We start from the raw sequence: 18,205 nt of genomic DNA, 5'->3' as shown, positions 1-18,205 counted from the left end.
GGTTAGGTACCCTTTCAGATTGGGATCCTGGACTGTACACACGCACACATACACACACACACACACACACACACACACACACACACACACACACACACAGAGAGAGAGAGAGAGAGAGAGAGAGAGAGAGAAACATCCACTGCTCCCTCCTTCCTGATAGTCGCTATAGGAATGGCAGCCTAAAGCTCCCCTGCCCTGACTTCCCTACCACGATGGCCTCTCTTCATTATATGTAAAATGATAAATGACGGCCAGTAAGTCCCCTTCTTCTTTAAGTTTCTTTTATCAGACATCTTATCAGAGCAATGTGAGAAATAACTAAGACTTACACTTCAATGTGTTTTATACAGTAACAATTGAAGCATTTTACGACACTTAGTTATTTTCCTAATACTGGGTGGCTGCCACCATTCAAAGGGAGACTTGGGTAAGAGGGGCACCCTACCATCATAAAAATAAATTTCTTGTGTTGACCTGAGAAAACTCAGGATGCTGTCGGCCTTGCTGTTGGCAAGCTCAATGTCTTCCTGGGTGGCGTCTGTGACGGAGCCCTCCTGGTCCTCCTCCGTCTCTCCCCCTGCGATGTTGTCCGCTTCAGCCTCACTGCCGCTCTCGGGCTGATACAGGAAACTGATCCCACAGGGCTTGGCGACTGAGCCAGCCGCTTTCTTCCTCTTAAGCTGCAGCTTCTTTTTCAGCTTCTTTCTTTTATTTTTACTCATTATGGGGGCATCTGGAAGCTGGGGGTGCATTTTCTCTTGCAAAAGCCCTGGCTGTGTCTCTAATTCTGCTTGCTTTAGAACAACATCATTGAGGTTCTGAATATTTTTCTTGGATTTGCGCCTTCTAATTCTTTTCCTTTTTGGTTGATCCTGAAGATCTGGCTCTGCTGAAAAATTCAAATACAGTAATTTTGAGTATAATAGAACCATAGCAATCATATTTAACTTAAAGACATTTTCCACCAGGATTTTTATAGTTTCAGTACAAAAGGTATTTAAACAACTTACTTCAGTGATTCTCAACTTTACCTTCAGTGATTACTTCACTTAGATAACAGTCTAAACTACAATTCATAAGAATATCCATCTTTATTTCCTCATCCTACAAAAAATATACATACTCATGGCTATGAGAATTGTGACATTTAGACTGTGTTTTTAGGGATACAGTTCTTGTTTAATTAATGCAAAATTTAATCTTCCATGGCCCTGGAATAAAAGCATATGAACTAGTCTTATTTATTTGCTTAATTGTTTTTCTTGAGATGGGGCTTCCTATATAGTTGATACCAGGGTGGCTTTAAATTTGAGATCATCCTGCTTCAGCCTCTAGCTGTCTGTCTTCAGGATGTGAGTGTTGTCCTACTGAACGGGAATAGACATTTACATGTTTTCTGTTCTAAGAGTTGCAGGAGCTAGTGTGAGCAACCCATCAATGAGACACACAGAAAGCAGCACAGCCCTACACAGGGACAGTGGAAAAATACTGCACACAAGGTTGGGTGGGAGAACACCCAGTAGAGGCATTGTTACTAACATGAGGGAGGGCTGACCATGCAGGACTGACTCCCAAAGAATGGATGGAGAATATGGAGACTGTTGAAGAATGTATATGGTGACTGATGAATATATATGGAGACTGTTGGATGTATATGGAGACTGCTGAAGAATATATATGGAAACTCTTGGGAGTGTATGTAGACTCTTGAGACTACATATGGAGACTGAAAAAATATGACACAAAATTCTGTATTCCATCACACATATATCTTACATGTTTGAAGGTCACTAAGCACACAGGCCATAGACACAACAATCTTCTCATCACAGGTAATTCATGCACTATGGACCCTGTCTGAACACACTTATAACTGCAAAGCTTGTCTACACCTTGAGCTTTGGTGTTCAGACAATTCTGTTTTAGGGAATTATTGCTTGAGATTTCTGAGCTGTACACTATTGAGAAACCAAGGTTAACCAAAGTGCTGCCTACTGACCCCACAGGAAACTACCTGTCAGTGGCTCTTTCTCTGCTTTCACACTAGCGTCCTTATGTGCAGCTGACTTGCACGGAGATACGAGGGCAGTTCCAGCACACTTTGTCCACCTTGAAGATGCACAAGGTCTCTTCCAGTGAGCGTGAACCCTGCTCTCTCCCACTTCACATGGATCCTCCCTCAGCTTGGTGCCCTTGTTGGGTTAGATGCTGTGTTGGGGGAACGGTGAACAATCTCATTGCTATTTTTGAATGAGAGTTCTCAGTTTTCTCCTGACACACTTAGCAACGGTATCTATGAAACCCACTGCTACCTCAAACTTGACACAAGGCCAGAACTATGCCTCATAAAATTGTGGTATTAGATTATAGGCTAGCTCATAAATTGTTCCCCTTAATCACCAGCTGACTTCTGAATAGAGTGTTCTGCCATTTCATCTGCTAGTATGAACTGATACCAGAGGCCAATGCTGATTTCAAGTATCTTTGAATTTCTGACCATGAAATGGTCTATTAAATATTCATGGCCCCAAAGTAACTACTGTTTATGGAACTGTTTCTCCCGGGTTCATTTCACAATAGGAAAAAAAATCTTCCTGGTGTCTTTAGAAATATTAAACATCATTAATTTGGAGAACAGAATCCACAGATATTTTATCATCTCAAAGGAAGGATGAATCTGGGAGTCAGTGTGAACGGTCCCCAATGTGTAAGTCCTGATTGCTCACTATGGAGGGTGGGTAGAGGCTCCTCGGTTCTCCTCCAGCTGTTTGTAGGTACCTCCCCTCTGGAAGCCACGTCCAGGACTACAGTAGCTGCCACCTTTGTGGAATATTATAGGAATAACCAGGCAAAGATATGTTACATGTGTTTATGTTGCAGAATCTTACTTTAACTGTGTAAAGGTGTGCTGCTTTTCTTTATGCTGCATTTGCTTAATTACGAAAAGAAGTGTGGCATTTGCTTCACCTTGCCTGCCTAAGGCACCTGACTGCTCTAATTAAGAGATGAAAGTCAATAGCTAGACAGAGAGAAGGGTAGGTGGGACTGGCGGGTAGAGAGAAGAAGCAGGAGGAGAAATCTAGAAAAAGAGAAGAGAGAAGAATGAGAGAAGAAGGAAGAGAGAGGGAGGGACATGCCTGGAGCAAGAAGCCAGGCGAACCCCAGTCAGCAGACACAGAGGAGCAGTGGAAGTAAGAAGGGTTACAAGCTCCAGGACAAAATGTAGCTAAAGAGAAACAAGTTCATGTAAGTTAAAAGACTTAGGTAGAAACATGTCTAAGTTAGGCTGGGCATCCAAAGCCAATAATGTCTCTGTGTCATGGTTTGGGCACCGGTTGGTGGCCCAAAAGAAATAGCCTGGCATGAGAAAATATTTGGAAAATTTTGACACTACTATATGACAAGGTCTTAGATCCAATTAAAATCAAGAAGGAAAACACAAAACATGATAAGGAACAGCTACAAGACCTCTCTACTGTCAAACACCATGCTGGCATGTTACAAACCTTCCCATACTTAGAAAAAATGATATCCTGGCCATTTGCTTGTGGGTCGGGGCTATCTCAGGACCCAGGCAAAATAAAGGGAGAACAGAGACTGCTGCATATAAAGGAAATCCCAAAGAGTGAGGACAAGCTTTTTACTAACAGGTAAGGGCACAACTAAATGAGAAGGGTATAGTCCATCAGAGAGAGAGAGAGTGTGCTACTGTTACATAATGGAGTAAAGGTCTCAGACCAATTCCCAACGTAAAAAAGTCAGTGACCCCCATCTTAGTTAGGGTTTCTACTGCTGTGAAGAGACACCACGACCATGGCAACTCTTATAAAGGAAAACATTTAATTGTGGTGGCTTCCATATCGTTCAGAGGTTTAGTCCATTATTGTCATGGCCAGAAGCAAGGCAACATGCAGGCAGACATGGTGTTGGAGAAGAAACTGAGAGATCTTGATCCATAGGTAACAGGAAGTGATTGTCACACTGATGTGGCTTTAGCATAGGAGACCTCAGAGACTACCCCAACAGTGACACACTTCCTCCTCCAAGGCCACATCTACTCTATCAAGGCCACACCTCATAATAGTGCCACTCCCTTAGGGGGACATTTTCCTTCAAACCACCACAACCCTATTCAAAGCTCTAGGGCCAGGATCAAAGGACAGAAGGCAGAGTTGGTGCTTCGCAAATTGGCAGAATTGAGGTCAGGGTCCTAAGAGGATGTGAGACGACTTGTGAGGGATACGCTCATCTAGATCTCTGATGGTGACTTTAGGAGGACACACTGTACCTTGGCTTCTACACTGTGCCCTGGTCCCACAGGATTGCAGCACAGACTTCATGTGCTAATATAAACTAAGACAAGTTGAGAACCCTGGGGGGAGCCCAATGAGGTGGCTCCATCTTTTACATTTGTTGTGGCCATGCACTCCTAGGTTGTAGAATTTCCCAGGTTTATAGAGCACAAAACACTGTATAAAATATATTACATATATGTTCATACAGGAAAACTGTATTCTCTAATCTTAGTTAAAATACATGCCTAAGGCAGTGTTGCTTACACATATTTTGGCAACTGAGAAAACAAGATGCATGTGCATAATTTTCATATATTAGGTAAAGGAGAAACATTTCCTTGGGATTTGGGAATCTTAGAACGTCTTTAAGGGTAAAAACTACCTTATGGAAGAAAATATAAGCAGGGTGGCAAAGATGTGCCTGACAACAGTCAGTGTCACAACAAACATGGCTCGCTCATCTGGAAGGCACTGACCTTCAGTCTACTTGGACAAGCCTATTTCTTAGAACCATGCTTTTCATTATGACACCCTTTTCAATGATCTTGAAGACATTCGTTAAATAGAAGTCATGTTTTTACCATGGTGGAAAAGCCCTTTGACAAAGATTCTTACTTGGTCAGATACTAGACAAGTCTCCTGACCTTTCCCCAGAGCCCACCTGTGAATGTTTACCTACAATCCAGTCCAGGCAAGAGTGCTGCAGGGCTGGACCAGCCACAGCTCCCTCCCCATACCTGCACACCTAGCATAGCTTATCTGCCCTATAGCTCCAACGTGAGTCTGCTCACTCGCCTTACCCTCAGCAAGAATCCTGCTAGGTTGGTTTGGCCACAATCCTTCTCGTCCCTGCCGTTTTCTTAGTGATACACACCCACACACCCACACTCTCAATCCCCCCATTCCCTAACTTGAAACCCTCACTTAGGCTAAGTCTACCCCTCCCCCACTCACACCTGGGAGGCTCCTGTGCAGTGCCCCTGTAGCTGTTAAGATGGTCTTAAACACAAATCTGCCACAAACAAGCAGCATGAATGATTTTTAAAAATACTATGACATAACTCACAATTACAACCCATGGATTCCTCAAAATCTCACCAGAGGGAACTGACCATGCTTATGTTCTTAGATAAACCCAAGGTAAGAATTATTAGAAAAATAAGATGCTGAAGGATTATGACACAATTCAATTTCAACTTAGTTTCTGATATAATTCTCTCCAATACTTTACATTTCTCAAAGAAAGATTATACATATGAATATATCTATACACAGACATATATATGTATAGATATATGTCTGATGCAAATACTTATATACCAAGTATTTTCATGTAAGAAAAGACAGATGAATCATGGAAAACCTTAATTTTTTTTTTAAAAAGGCCTTTTCATAACCCTGCATATCCTAGATATTTCATTGTAACCCTTGGCATGGCTACTTTGCTCAGGAATTCTATGGAATAACCAAGTCACAGGTTTGATCCTGGGGAAGTCAGGTTTCCACAGAAGACGTCGAGCAATGTAAAGTGAGCTCTCTGTATGGGAGTATTATTACGGCTCAGGAGCCTGCTTCTAAAGAACAGGCCACAGGGACCACAGTGCGTGTGTGGCTGCGGGACACGAGTACTGACAGTTATGGCTGATGTACGCTGGACTGAAGCCCTGCTCCTTGTGCTCTAGTGTGGATGGCTCCCTCTGCCTTCCCCATCTCTGCTCATCAGACATCACTGGGCGAGGCATCAGGGCTCCTACCACCCTCATGTCAAATTCCTGGGTCCAGTTGCACTGACTGACTGCGGGCCACATTGACCCTCTCTTCAGTTTTGTGTCTCTATGCTTTAATGGCGGGCCCTCATCAGGTCAAGGTCTCCCTTGACCGTCCATGTGACCTCACAACCCCAGTGTGGCTTTCCATTAGCTCTGGTATATCTGAGTAGCGCTGTCCTTCTGCAATGGGGAACTGCCTGCATGGTAGCCACTGGCTGCAAGTAAATGCGTCTGTACTTCAAATGTGGTTTGTGTGACAGGAGGGACGACATGTATATCTCACCTTTCCTAATCAAGCACAAGAGCCACACGTGGCCAGAGGCAGCTGTGCTGGACAGGCTGATGGGTGAAAGCGTAGGAAGCATGTCCTGGGACATTAGCTAGAGTTTTGAGTAGAGACAAAAAGCATGTATTGGAGAGACAATTGTCTCACCAATTAAGTAATAACTTTCACCATACAGTCAAAGATGGTATCTGTTTTAAAAGCATGTGAGAAGCCAGTGTACTGCTTCCTCTGTGTCCCTATAACACCACCACCAACGCCACCAGCAGTTTTGCGGAGAGATGTGGGCTCCTGCAGAGCATCGTGGTTGTGGGAGTGTGTGGAAGAAGCTGTTCATCACTTCTTTGCAGGCAGTATTTAAAAAAGGCTGACAACACTGGAAGGTGTCAGGGTGAGATATCTAAGGATGCCCCCACCTCTCTATAGCAAGGCCCCATGTCCTGCCTTTCTCCACCTCCCAATAATACCATCATATGAGCCCGTCAGAGGATTAATCAATGGATTAGCTCAGAGCTCTTCAGACCTGTCTTTGGAAACCCCTTCACGGACACACCCAGAGGTCTGACTAATGTCTTAGGTATTTATTAATCCAACTAGGATGAAAATACAAATTAGCTATGACACAAAATCAATCTCAGTTAATTCACAAACTGAAATGTGAATTTCTAACCCTACTGACCTAGCACTGGGGCAAGGAAAACAACCAGTGCACACAGAACCCTGGACAGGAAGCCTGGGATGATGGTCACCAGGACTTTGACCACAAAGGAGACAAAATTACAACCCAGCTCACTTAACTATAGGCCTTTACGGCAGAGTTAATAGCATGCTTCTTTTTTTAAAGTAATGATAGATTGGAATTCCTGCTCACTGCACATCAGAAGTGTCAGATACGGCCACAAGAAAGGGTTTCCTGTTTTGTCCCAAAGGAAGCAGTGGCCTTCTCCTTAGCAGATGGCTGCTGAGTACAGGTTTCGTTTTTAAACCCAGACCTGGGAATTCCACTCTTTGGTTCTGTCATATTTCTTTATAGCAGAAGTGCATACTAAATGCACATGAATGCCCTATGAGAATTGCTGTTGTTTCTGACATCCAATGCCATATTCCTGATTCTTTGTTTGTCTGGAAATGATCTGCTATCAGAAAAACTCAAGTTGGTCCAGCCTATACTGGGTGATAGTCCCATCTTCTAAGCTGACACTCCAGCAGGGTTCCCCAGTGTGCCTCCTTCCCTAGCACTTCCAGACTACTGAGGTCTTTCTCCAGACCTGGGAATCTTTCCTTTGAACTGTTATGAAGGATGAGCCTGTCTCCTGCCACAGGAAGAGCTACAGAGACCACTCAGTCTGACTTGAGTCTGCATTAAGCCTGCTGGCAACTGCCTGGAGAGAAACACTTCTCACAGAGTAGCAATAAGAAGTTTTTACAGGGAGCTTTTAAAGGCAAAGAACAGAAAAACTACTATCTGGTTGGCAATTGCAAGGGGAATAAAGCAAGCAAGCGGTTTAACAGAAGCCAGAAACATGCAGTTAGCCGGGACATTTCTTTTTCTTTTATTATTATTACTTTTAAATTTTTTATTTTTATTGAAAATAGATTCTTTTTTTATACACTACATCCTGATTATAGTTTTCCCTTTCTCTGCTTCTTCCAGTTCCCACTCAGTTCCATATCAACTCCCTTTCTGCCTCTCATTAGAAAAGAACAGACTTCTAAGAGAACAACCAAACATGACAGAATAAAATATACTATGATAAACAAAAACTTTCATATTGAAGTTGGACATGGCAACCCAACAGGAACAAAAGAGTCCCATGAGCAGGGAATAGAGTCAGAGACCCACTCCTTCTCATAGTCAGGAGTCCCATAAAAATACTAAGTTAATAGCTGTAGTGAATTCTCAGAGGACCTGGTGAGAATGCGTGTAGGCCCTGTGTTTGCTGTTTCAGTCTCTGTGAGCTCATACATGCCTTGCTCAGCTGATTCAGAGGGCCTTGATCTCCTGGTGTCCTCCATCCCCTCCAGCTCTTACATTCCTTCTGCCTCCTCTTCTGCAGGGTTTCCTGAACTCTGAGGGAGAGGGATTTGATAGAGACATTCTATTTAGACTCTTTTTGCATAATGTGTGGCTGTGGGTCTTTGCATCCATTCCTGTCTGCTGCTGGAGGAAGCCTCTTGGATGATGACTGGATAAGGCACATATCATGAGAGTAGCAGAATATCAGTAGGAATCATTTTAGTGATTTTTTTTTTTTTACCAGTCATATTAGGTTTTACCCTAGGTCTCTGGGCTATCTAGTGTTTGGTTACTGGTTACTCAAGCAGTGTCAGGGATGGGTTCCTTCCCAGGGAGTGGGCTTTAGAGCAAATCGGACACTGATTTCCTACCTACTTTCATAAGTTCTGTGCCACCATTGCCCTAGCAAATTTTGCAGGCAGAACAGATTGTCAAAGGTTTTGTGGCTGGATACATGCCCATGTTTCTCTTTTGGTAGCCTGCAGAATACCTTCCTGCAGCAAAGAGACCAGAACTCAGGAGTGAAGAAGACTCCATGTGGGTACCAGTTTGAGTTCTTCTCCATGTTCAATGAGTTGTGTGAATGTTGAATGTTGTCATCAGTAATGGGGTATTATTGTCCATTTGCAGAGAGCAACCTTTGTCTTAGCATCAGCCTTGGTTGTTTGGGGATTTTCACAGGAACCCCCCCCCCCCCGGCCAAAAACTCAACTGAATGCAATTAAGTACCACCACTGGAAGCCTGGCCCAGCTACAAGAGAAGGTCAGTTAAGACTCCATATCCCCATATCCTATTACTAGGAGTCCTCACTAGGTTCACCTTTATGGATCCCAGGAAGTTTCCACTGCACTCATTTTCCACACCATTCCCCAAACGCCCTCCAATTCCAGCCGTCTTTCCCAGCACTCTTTCTCCATCACACCTGATTCTTCCTGCTCTGGTCTCCACCTGCCCCCACCCAGTCTACCCATAAAATGTATTTTATTTCCCCTTCCCAGGGAGATCCACGTGTGCCCCTTAGAGCCCTTCTCTTTACCTAGCCTTTTTGGGTTGCAGCGTGGTTATCATTTACTTAACAATTAATATCTACCTACAAGTGAATACATACCATATCGTCTTTCTGGGTCTGGGTTACCTCACTCAGGATGATTTTTTTCTAGTTGCATCCATTTTCCTACAAATTTCATTTTGTCATTTATTTAATTAATTCAATTAATACTCCATTGTGTAAATGTACCATATTTTCTTATCCATTCTTTGGTTGAGGAACATCTAGGTTTTTTTCCAGTTTTTGACTACTATGAATAATGAACATAGTTGAGCAAGTGTCCTTGTGGTAGGATGGAGTGTCCTTTGGGTATATGCCTAAGAGTGATGTAACTGGATCTTGAGGTAGATAGATTCCCAATTTTCTGAAGAGCCACCATATTGATTTTCAGAGTGGCTGCACAAGTTTGCACTCCTATCTGCAACAGAGGAGTATTCCTCTTGCTCCACATCTTTCAGTATGAACTGTCATTTGTGTTATTGAGCTCAGCCATTCCGACAGGTATAAGATGAAATCTCAAAGTAGTTTTGATTTGCATTTCCCTAATGATTAAGATTGTTGACTATTTCTTCTTTTTATTTTAAATATTTATTTATTTATTATGTATACAATATTCTGTTTGTGTGTATGCCTGCAGGCCAGAAGAGGGCACCAGACCCCATTACAGATGGTTGTGAGTCACCATGTGGTTGCTGGGAATTGAACTCAGGACCTTGGGAAGAGCAAGCAACGCTCTTAACCTCTGAGCCATCTCTCCAGCCCTGTTGACTATTTCTTTAAGTGTTTCTCAGTCATTTGAGATTCCTCTACTGAAAATCTCTATTTAGATCAGTACCCCATTTAAAAAAATGGTTTATTTAGTTTTCTGATATCTAGTTTCTTGAGTTCTTTTTATTTTTTGCATACTAGTCTGCTATTGGATGTGGAGTGGGCAAAAATCTTTTCCCATTCTGTAAGTTGCACTTTGCCTAACTGACAGCATTCTTTACCTTAGAGAAGCTTTTCAGTTTCATGAGGTTTCATTTATTCGTTGTTGATCTTAGTGCCTGTGCTATTGGTGTTCTGTTCAGAAAGTCATCTCCTGTGCCAATGAGTTCAAGATAGACAAACCCTATCCAAACTAACTAAAAGATGGAGAGAGAATATTCAAATTAACAAAATTTAGAACAAAAAAGGTACATAACAACAGACACCAAGGAAACCCAGAGAAACAAAGGACATACATTAAAAACCTGTACTCTACAAAATTGGAAAATTTAGGAGAGAAGTGCTGTGGGACAATGGTCTTGTACTCTGTAAAGATTTGTCACTTGTACTGCTTTAATAAAATGCTGATTGGCCAGTAGCAAGGCAGGAAGTATAGGTGGGGTGACCAGAACAGGAAAATTCTGGGAAGAAGAAAGGCTCAGTCTAATTGTCACCCAGACACAGAAGCAAGATGAAAATGCCTCACTGATAAAAGGTACCAAGCCACGTGGCTAATACAAACAAGAATTATGGGTTAATGTAAGATGTAAGAGTTAATAAGATGACCGAGCTAATAGGCCAACCTATAGCAACATCAAATTAAATAGAGAGAAACTCAATGCAATTCCACTAAAATCAGGAACAAGTCAAGGTTGTCCATTCTCTTCATATCTATTCAACATAGTACTTGAAGCCTTAGCTAGAGCAAAAAGACACTAACTGAAGGAGATCAAGGGGCTAGAAATTGGAAAGGAAGAAATCAAAGTAACATTATTTGCAGATGACATGATAGATTCCCAATTCTATCCCAGTATACATAAGTGACCCTAAAAATTTCACCAGGAACTTTTTATAGCTGACAAACCCTTTCAACAAAGTGACTGGATACAAGATTAACAACAAAAAGCTCTCCTACATACAAAATGACAAACGGACTGGGAAAGAAATCCTTCACAACAGACTCAAAGAATATAAACTACCTCGGAGTAACTCTAACCAAGCAAGTGAAAGATTTGTATAATAAAACGTTAGGTCTTTGAAGAAAGAAATTGTCGACAATATCAGAAGATGGAAAGATCTCCCATGCTCATGGATCAGTAGTGCTGACAGAGTACAAATGGGCATCCTACCAAAAGCAATATAAAGACTCACTGAAATCCCCATAGAAATTCCAACACAATTCTTTACAGACAGAACTTGAAAAGGCAGTTCTCAAGTTCATAGGGAAGAACAACCACCCAGGCTAGTGGACACAATCCATACAGTGAAAGAGCTGCTGGAGAGCCACCGTCCTTGAGCTCAAGCTCTACCACAGAGCTACAGTTATAACAATTGCGTGGTATTGGCATAAAAACCACTGATTAATGGTATCAAACTGAAGACCCAGACATAAGTCCAAACACATATGGACACCTGGTTTTTTAATAAAGACAAAAATATACACTGGAAAAAAGACAGTATCTTCAACAAATGGTGTTGGTCAAACTGGATGTCTACATGTAGAAGAATTCAAATAGATCCATATTTATTACCCTGCACAAAACTCAACTCCAAATGGATCAAAGACATCCACATAAAACTAGACACACTGAACCTGATACTAGAGAAAGAAATCAAAGATCTCAGAGGACGTCGAACATAAGCATGCCAGTCCTAGTGAAAGCACTGGAAATATTGGGTGTTTAGCGTCCAGGAAATAGCTGAGATCTTTGATTTCTGTTCAGGCAACTGAAGATTTAATAGTAGGATGGGGAACTGATAAGCAACCCCATCGCCTAACTCTTAGGTTCTATCAGAATCTGGCCATTCAGACGGAAGTGTACCTGAGAAGATGAACAACAGCACTCACTGAGCTCCTGAAGTGGGCTGGCACCAGCACAGCCCAAGCAGCTGCTCTGCTGAGGCTCACTGTCCCCGTGCCTGCAAACCGGTGCTCACCCTCTACGTACAAACACACATCCGGATGTCTGTGGTAAGCCATCATATCTGAAGGGTTTTGGTTTTTTTAATAGTCATTTGGTTTATTTGATTGTTTATACAAATGATTAGAAAATATTGATTATGATGAAAGAAGAACTGTTTCATGGAATTTGCAAACGTTCACATCATGTTTTCTCTCAATTTAAATGTAAAAATAAGTTTTAGAATTTTTCTGTAGGTTCTAATTAAAACTGTTAAATATTCAAGTGCCCCCTCCCACTGTAAGTTCCATACATCTCTTAAAAGAACATCTCAGAAATGCTCAGCTTTGAGGACTGGAGTTGGACCAGTAAGCTTATGATGGGACCAAATGGTGGCTCCACTGCAATTCATATATAATTCTGTTTCTAGGCCCACAAATTGCAGTTCTTTATCTACAATGGCAAAGTGATAAACACATTCATTTAGTATCAAGCACGATCAAGCAGATGACACAGGAAAGAAGCAACATAAATCAAATACATGGAGACTGTTTAAAAACAGAGCAGTAGAGAGGATAAAATAAACAGAAATAAAAGACCTCATTTTATAAATTACATCAGTGATTCAGTCTTCATCCTCAGATGCTTGCCTCAGTGACGAATGGTGTGGAGTTCCTGATGAATAAACAGTGACTGGAGGTCTCAAACACAGCCCAGAAAGCAACACTGACCCCCCTGCCACAGATGAGTACACTGGTCTGCACGGATAGTGACAGTGAGCCACTATACGCCCTGTCTGTTTGGTGTCAATGTCAAATGTCCCCTCAACAGGCTCGTGTTTGAACATTTTCCCCTTGGGAGGTCATGGGACTCTGACCCACTCCTGCAGCCACGCTTTTCCACATGATGGACTGTATCCTCTGAACTGTAAGCCAAGAGAAATCTTTCTTCCTTTAAGTTGCATCCCTCAGGTCTTTGGTCATGTGACTAGAAAAGCGGTTAATACACTACTCCTGACCGGGATCTGCAGGGCGTCTGGGAGTTATTCTCCTCAGAGCTTACAGAACTGCCATGAGATGCACTTGACCCTGGCCACGGGTCTGGTGCTAGTTCTAGATGTGCTAGAGGAGAAAAAGCATGTTGTCAGAGTCCTGAAGAAGGGTGTCTGAATGCTCTTTTATCATTTCTAAATACAGACCACGTCAAAAGGTCTGTGTGGAGACATTGAGGTGTGTGCAAGTAGATTTTTCTTCAGGACCATTGTGTTGGGACTAATGAGTCCTGGCTTTCAGCTGCTCTTCCCTGCTAGCGCCTTCTAATTGAAGTTACTAAAAGCTGTGCTTTGCTAGAGGATCAGAGGATGGAATTTTCACCTGTTGGCCATTGACTGCTGGGTATTTAAGCCTCCAAGGTGCTATTAAAGAGGGCTTTTTGGTACCAGTGATGGAAGGTCTGTGTGTCGGTCTGTCTGTGCGTGAGTATTCTCAACCTCCAGCCCCTTTCCTGAAGCCATGGAACTGGGGTCTAGCGCATAGAGCGCAGACCGGGCCGCGGTGCGCGGCAACTGGAGGTCCCTCCGAGATATCGGAAAGGGAACGCTGAGAGACCGCCCTTGGAAGCCCCTCCGACAAAGGTAAGCAGACAGCGTCGTTCCTGGCCGACGGAGACATATTGAGGAGTAAAGATGTGTAGTGAGGAGCTACGGGCAGGCCTGCTTTTCGCCTCACCCGGCTCCCCCGGCTAGCTTAGTCCCAGAAATAACAACACACAAATTGTATTCATTTAAGCACTGCCTGGCCCATTATCTCTAGAGAGTTAGTTACTGACTAACTCTCATATCTTGATATTAACCCATTTCTAATAATCTGTAGCACCACGAGGTGGTGGCTTACCGGAAAAGACTCAGCATGTCTCACCTGGTGGCTGGCTCCATGGCATCTGCCTCATTGCCCTCTTCCCAGCATTCTGTTCTGTTTACCCCGCCTACCTAATTTTCTGTCCTATCAAAGGGCCAAGACAGTTTCTTTATTGACCAATGAAAATAACATAATAGACAGATAACCCTCCTCCATCAAAGATGGGAGGATCTTTTCTTGGTTCCGAAAAGAGTCGGACGATAGGGAAGAGTTTGATGATTTAGAGCTGGTGGAGGATAGTGAGGAGGATTCATCAGAAGAGGAGGAGATTATATGTAAGGAATTAAAAAATCTCTTTAGAAAGCTGAGAAAACGTAGAGTAAAAAAAAGTCTCACATCCAACTCCCTCGGCCCCACCGGCTTATAATAATGAAGGTTGGTGGTCTCAGTTGAGTAGGGGCTCTGGCACTGAACAAAACAAGGGAGTTTGTTTTCGTCCTGTACACATGGTTGCCAGACACTAACAACCCAGGGCAAATAATTCGCCAACATTTTGCAATAAAATTTGCAATAAAATTTAAAGAAATGAAACAATTAAAGGAAGCTGTAGCTGTAGAGTGCAGACCGGGGCTGCGGTAAGCGGCACCATTGGACATGCTCTCATTACCTCATCTCCATTTTGCCCATCCTACTTCCTCTGTGGCTGGCTGGTGGCTGCCTTTCTTCTCCCCAAGCTCTCTCTGTTCAAAATTCCCCACTGTACCTCCTGACTAGCTATTGGCAATTTATCTTTTTATTAACCCAATCACAGTGACAGATCCTTACATAGTGTAAACGAATATTCTACAAATGAGTTTGTGTATGTGCAAGAGATAGAGACAGAGAGACAGAGAGAGACAAAGAGAGAAGAATACTAGAAACAAAGGGGCGCTAGATGTACTCAGTAAAATATATCTGTGGAGGGTACAGCCATCATTGCTGGATTTAATGCATCTTGACTTTCCAAATGTAGAGTAAACAGGCATTCACAGCGTTAGCTAGGACCCGAGTGACAGTCAGTGGAGGAGTGCTTTTGTAGGCTTGTAAAGTCCTGGGTTTGCTCTTTAGTTTCTCAAAACAAACCAACCCCAGTGTTTACACAAGTTCCCCCATTTGAGACTGTGTACTATGCAGCTCTGTCTGGTCTGGGTGCTGCTGGGTAAGTTCCTGTGTATTATGCAAAGCATAAATGACTGTAACACTCTATCTACTTCCTATGTATAGACTTTTTATGTATCTTTTTTATCATTTAAAAAACTCATACACATGCCATCTATGGTTTTTTTCTAGTAAAACTTTACAGCAAAACTTAGAAAAAATAAATAGGCTTATAAATAAAATATACTGCAAATGATGTGAATGCATCCCCAAGGTTTCTGTGTTGGAAACTTAACCCCTAGTCCAACAACATAAAGAGGCAAGAATAAAGAGGCAACATAAAGAACTTTTGGGAAGGGGTCTGGCCATGAGAATTCTGCAATTGTGAGATTACTGATGTAGTAAGCTGGATGAATTTAGCCTCTTCTCCCTCCTGGTCATCTTGCCCTGCACTCCACCAGGGATGACACAACACCAATGCCTTTATCAGTGCAGCCTCTTGATCTTAAGAGTTCTCAGGTAGGCTGGAGAGATGACTCAGAGGTTAAGAGCATTGGCTGCTCTTCCAGAGATCCTGAGATCAATTCCCAGCAACCACATGATGGTTCACAACCATCTATAATGAGATCTGATGCCCTCTTCTGGCCTGCAGGCATATGTGGAACACTGTATATATAATAAATAAATCTTTTTTTAAAAAAAGTTAATTACAAATTGCACAGCCTCTGACATTCTTTATAGCAGCAGAAAACAAAGCCTATTTGATAAATATATTATGGAAATAGAAGAAAAATCATTGTTTTATTTGATTGCTAAAATGGAGGAATGGCTCCATGGAAACCATCTCAAGGACTCTAAAGTAGTCAGGAGCTTTCTGGACTTCTCTTTTTCCATCAAGAGAACACTCACAGGAGTTCTCATGCTAAAGCCACTCAAGTGAAGATGCAGATGCGGAGACACTTGCTAGCAGGCTCTCAGTGCTCCAGGAGGTGTGCACTGGCTGTCAGCGACAGGGAGGGTGGAGTCAGGTGAGCACATCACACACAGAAGAGGAGCTCTTATGCAAGGGAGGCCTCCTGAGACCGGAAAGTTGGCTACCCTGTGCATTTGAATCCACAGGGGCAATCGGCACACTCCAACGCTTGGTCAAGCCACTTCTGGCTCTTTGCTACTCCTTGTAATCCACTCCTATTGCATGTTTTCACTGCAGCAATAGCTGTTCTCACCAACTGCATGGTAAACAGAACCCCAGAAGGCACATCGGCCCCATAGTTCACACCGTTCTCTGGAGGTCACCCAGAGCTGGGCACTCCGCACTTTCTGCCGGCACACGGAGGAGAAGACGGTCTGTGCCTAGCGGGCTCTGCCTGTTGTCTGTATGACAAGCGCTCAGAGGCAGTGGCTGCAGAAAGAGGCTGAGCGCCTTGGCTGCACAGAGCCCCACTGGAGCCATACCTTCCTCTGGTGCTGAGTCTCAGTGTGGGGTTGTGTTGTAAATGTATCAATTGGGGCCAGTTCCACACAAGCAGTTTTTCTCTGCATTTTGACTAGTTGTGGCTCTTTGTAATTGTCTCCATTAAGGGAGACATTCTTTTTATTTTTTTATTTTTAAATCAGCTTCCTCTGTTCCTGGTCTCCTGGCCTGGAATTTGGTCTCTAGTCTTGTCTTCTCGGTCATTTCTACCACGACCTCGTTAGTCTCTCTACCCCAGTTCCTAGTCTATCAGTGCCTCCCTCCAGTGTCAGGTGTTGCGGGCTCTTTGTGTTTGTTTGTTTTCTTGTTGTTTTGGTTGCTTGCTTTACTTTTAAGGAAAATGGATAAACCAAATCAGTCAGGGTCATATAAAGTTAAGAATGACTAACTATAAAGAAGGACAGTTCCGGACAGCCACCTAAAACATTCCATGGCCAGCAAACTGCAGGGAGATTTGCTGCCCACACCTGCTCCTTACACCATATACAGACTGGATGCTGCATGTGGCCCAGGTTGGTTCTGGTGCTTGCAATTTGCTCAGTTGCCTTTCACTGAAGGTGACAACCTACTCTATCCCTTACTTTAGCTGCCCAAATTTTGCCAATGGAGCTAAGGTGAACGAAGGAAAGAAAAGAAAGCATTCAGGACTCCATGTGTCTGATGCCAGGAAGGTCACAGCAGAGGCCAGCCGAGTCAAGAAGGTGACAGCTAAGCGTCACCTGAGCAGCTCGGGAACCCTCGTCCAGCGCTGCTCTGAGAGACGCGGGCTTTTTGTGTCAGGCAGCTTTTTGGCTTGGCTTTTTATGGGATTTTATCTACATGTCCACTCAAAGCTCGAGAGGCCCACAATCTGACCTCTGCACACAAGACAAATTAAAGCTCTAAGAAAATGTGCATGAGGGAACCAGAGAGGCTTGGCATTTATAATTTCTGAAGCATCAAGTTTGAAATGATGCTATCCCCAAGACAAACCGCTCACGACCTTATAATTAAAAAAATAAGAATCCAAATTTGCTGAAATTCTCTTAGCTGCTGTTTGGCACTGACATTCTGGATAAACCGGCTGGAGTGGAGCTAGATACTAAAAATAGCTGCAGCCTTCTGACTATCTCAGTCTGCACAGCCTCCTTTAAAGGGGCCTTCAGTTATAGGATGCAATTCAATCCAGCTCTTACTTCTGGACGACACGGAAGGAATACACGGGATATCAGAAAGGGAGTGGGAGTTAAAATATGACAGTCCAGACGCTGACCCTTTTATGATTTTAAATGCAAAGTCTGATAATAATTAGATGCTGTTCTGGTTAGCTTTGTGGTTGATTTGACACTACTGGGGAGGAGGAACCTCAGTTGAAGAACTGCCTCCATCAGATGGCTTGTGGGCCATTTTCTCAGGAGCTCACTGATGCAGAAAGGCCCAGCACACTGTGGGCGGTGTCATCCCTAGGCACGTGAGCCT

At 43.1% G+C, this 18,205-nt stretch overlaps 1 protein-coding gene across 2 annotated transcripts in view; it reads right to left on the bottom strand.

Annotated features, from left to right (window-relative positions):
* Erich1 (glutamate rich 1) overlaps positions 1-18,205 on the bottom strand; it is a 65,297-nt gene that overhangs the window by 4,733 nt on the left and 42,359 nt on the right. The window contains exon 4 of one of the 2 annotated variants that reach the window (XM_048456265.3): positions 446-889. In XM_048456265.3, the coding sequence (XP_048312222.2) occupies positions 446-889 (444 nt within the window). The remainder of the gene's footprint in view (positions 1-445; positions 890-18,205) is intronic. The other variant, XM_048456264.3, reaches the window with a different exon arrangement.

Source organism: Myodes glareolus, chromosome 23, assembly GCF_982192425.1.
Source record: "Myodes glareolus chromosome 23, mMyoGla1.1, whole genome shotgun sequence".
Lineage (NCBI taxonomy): Eukaryota > Metazoa > Chordata > Mammalia > Rodentia > Cricetidae > Myodes > Myodes glareolus.
Note: the sequence above shows the minus strand (reverse complement) of the source record. Positions and strands in the feature narration are given on the sequence as shown.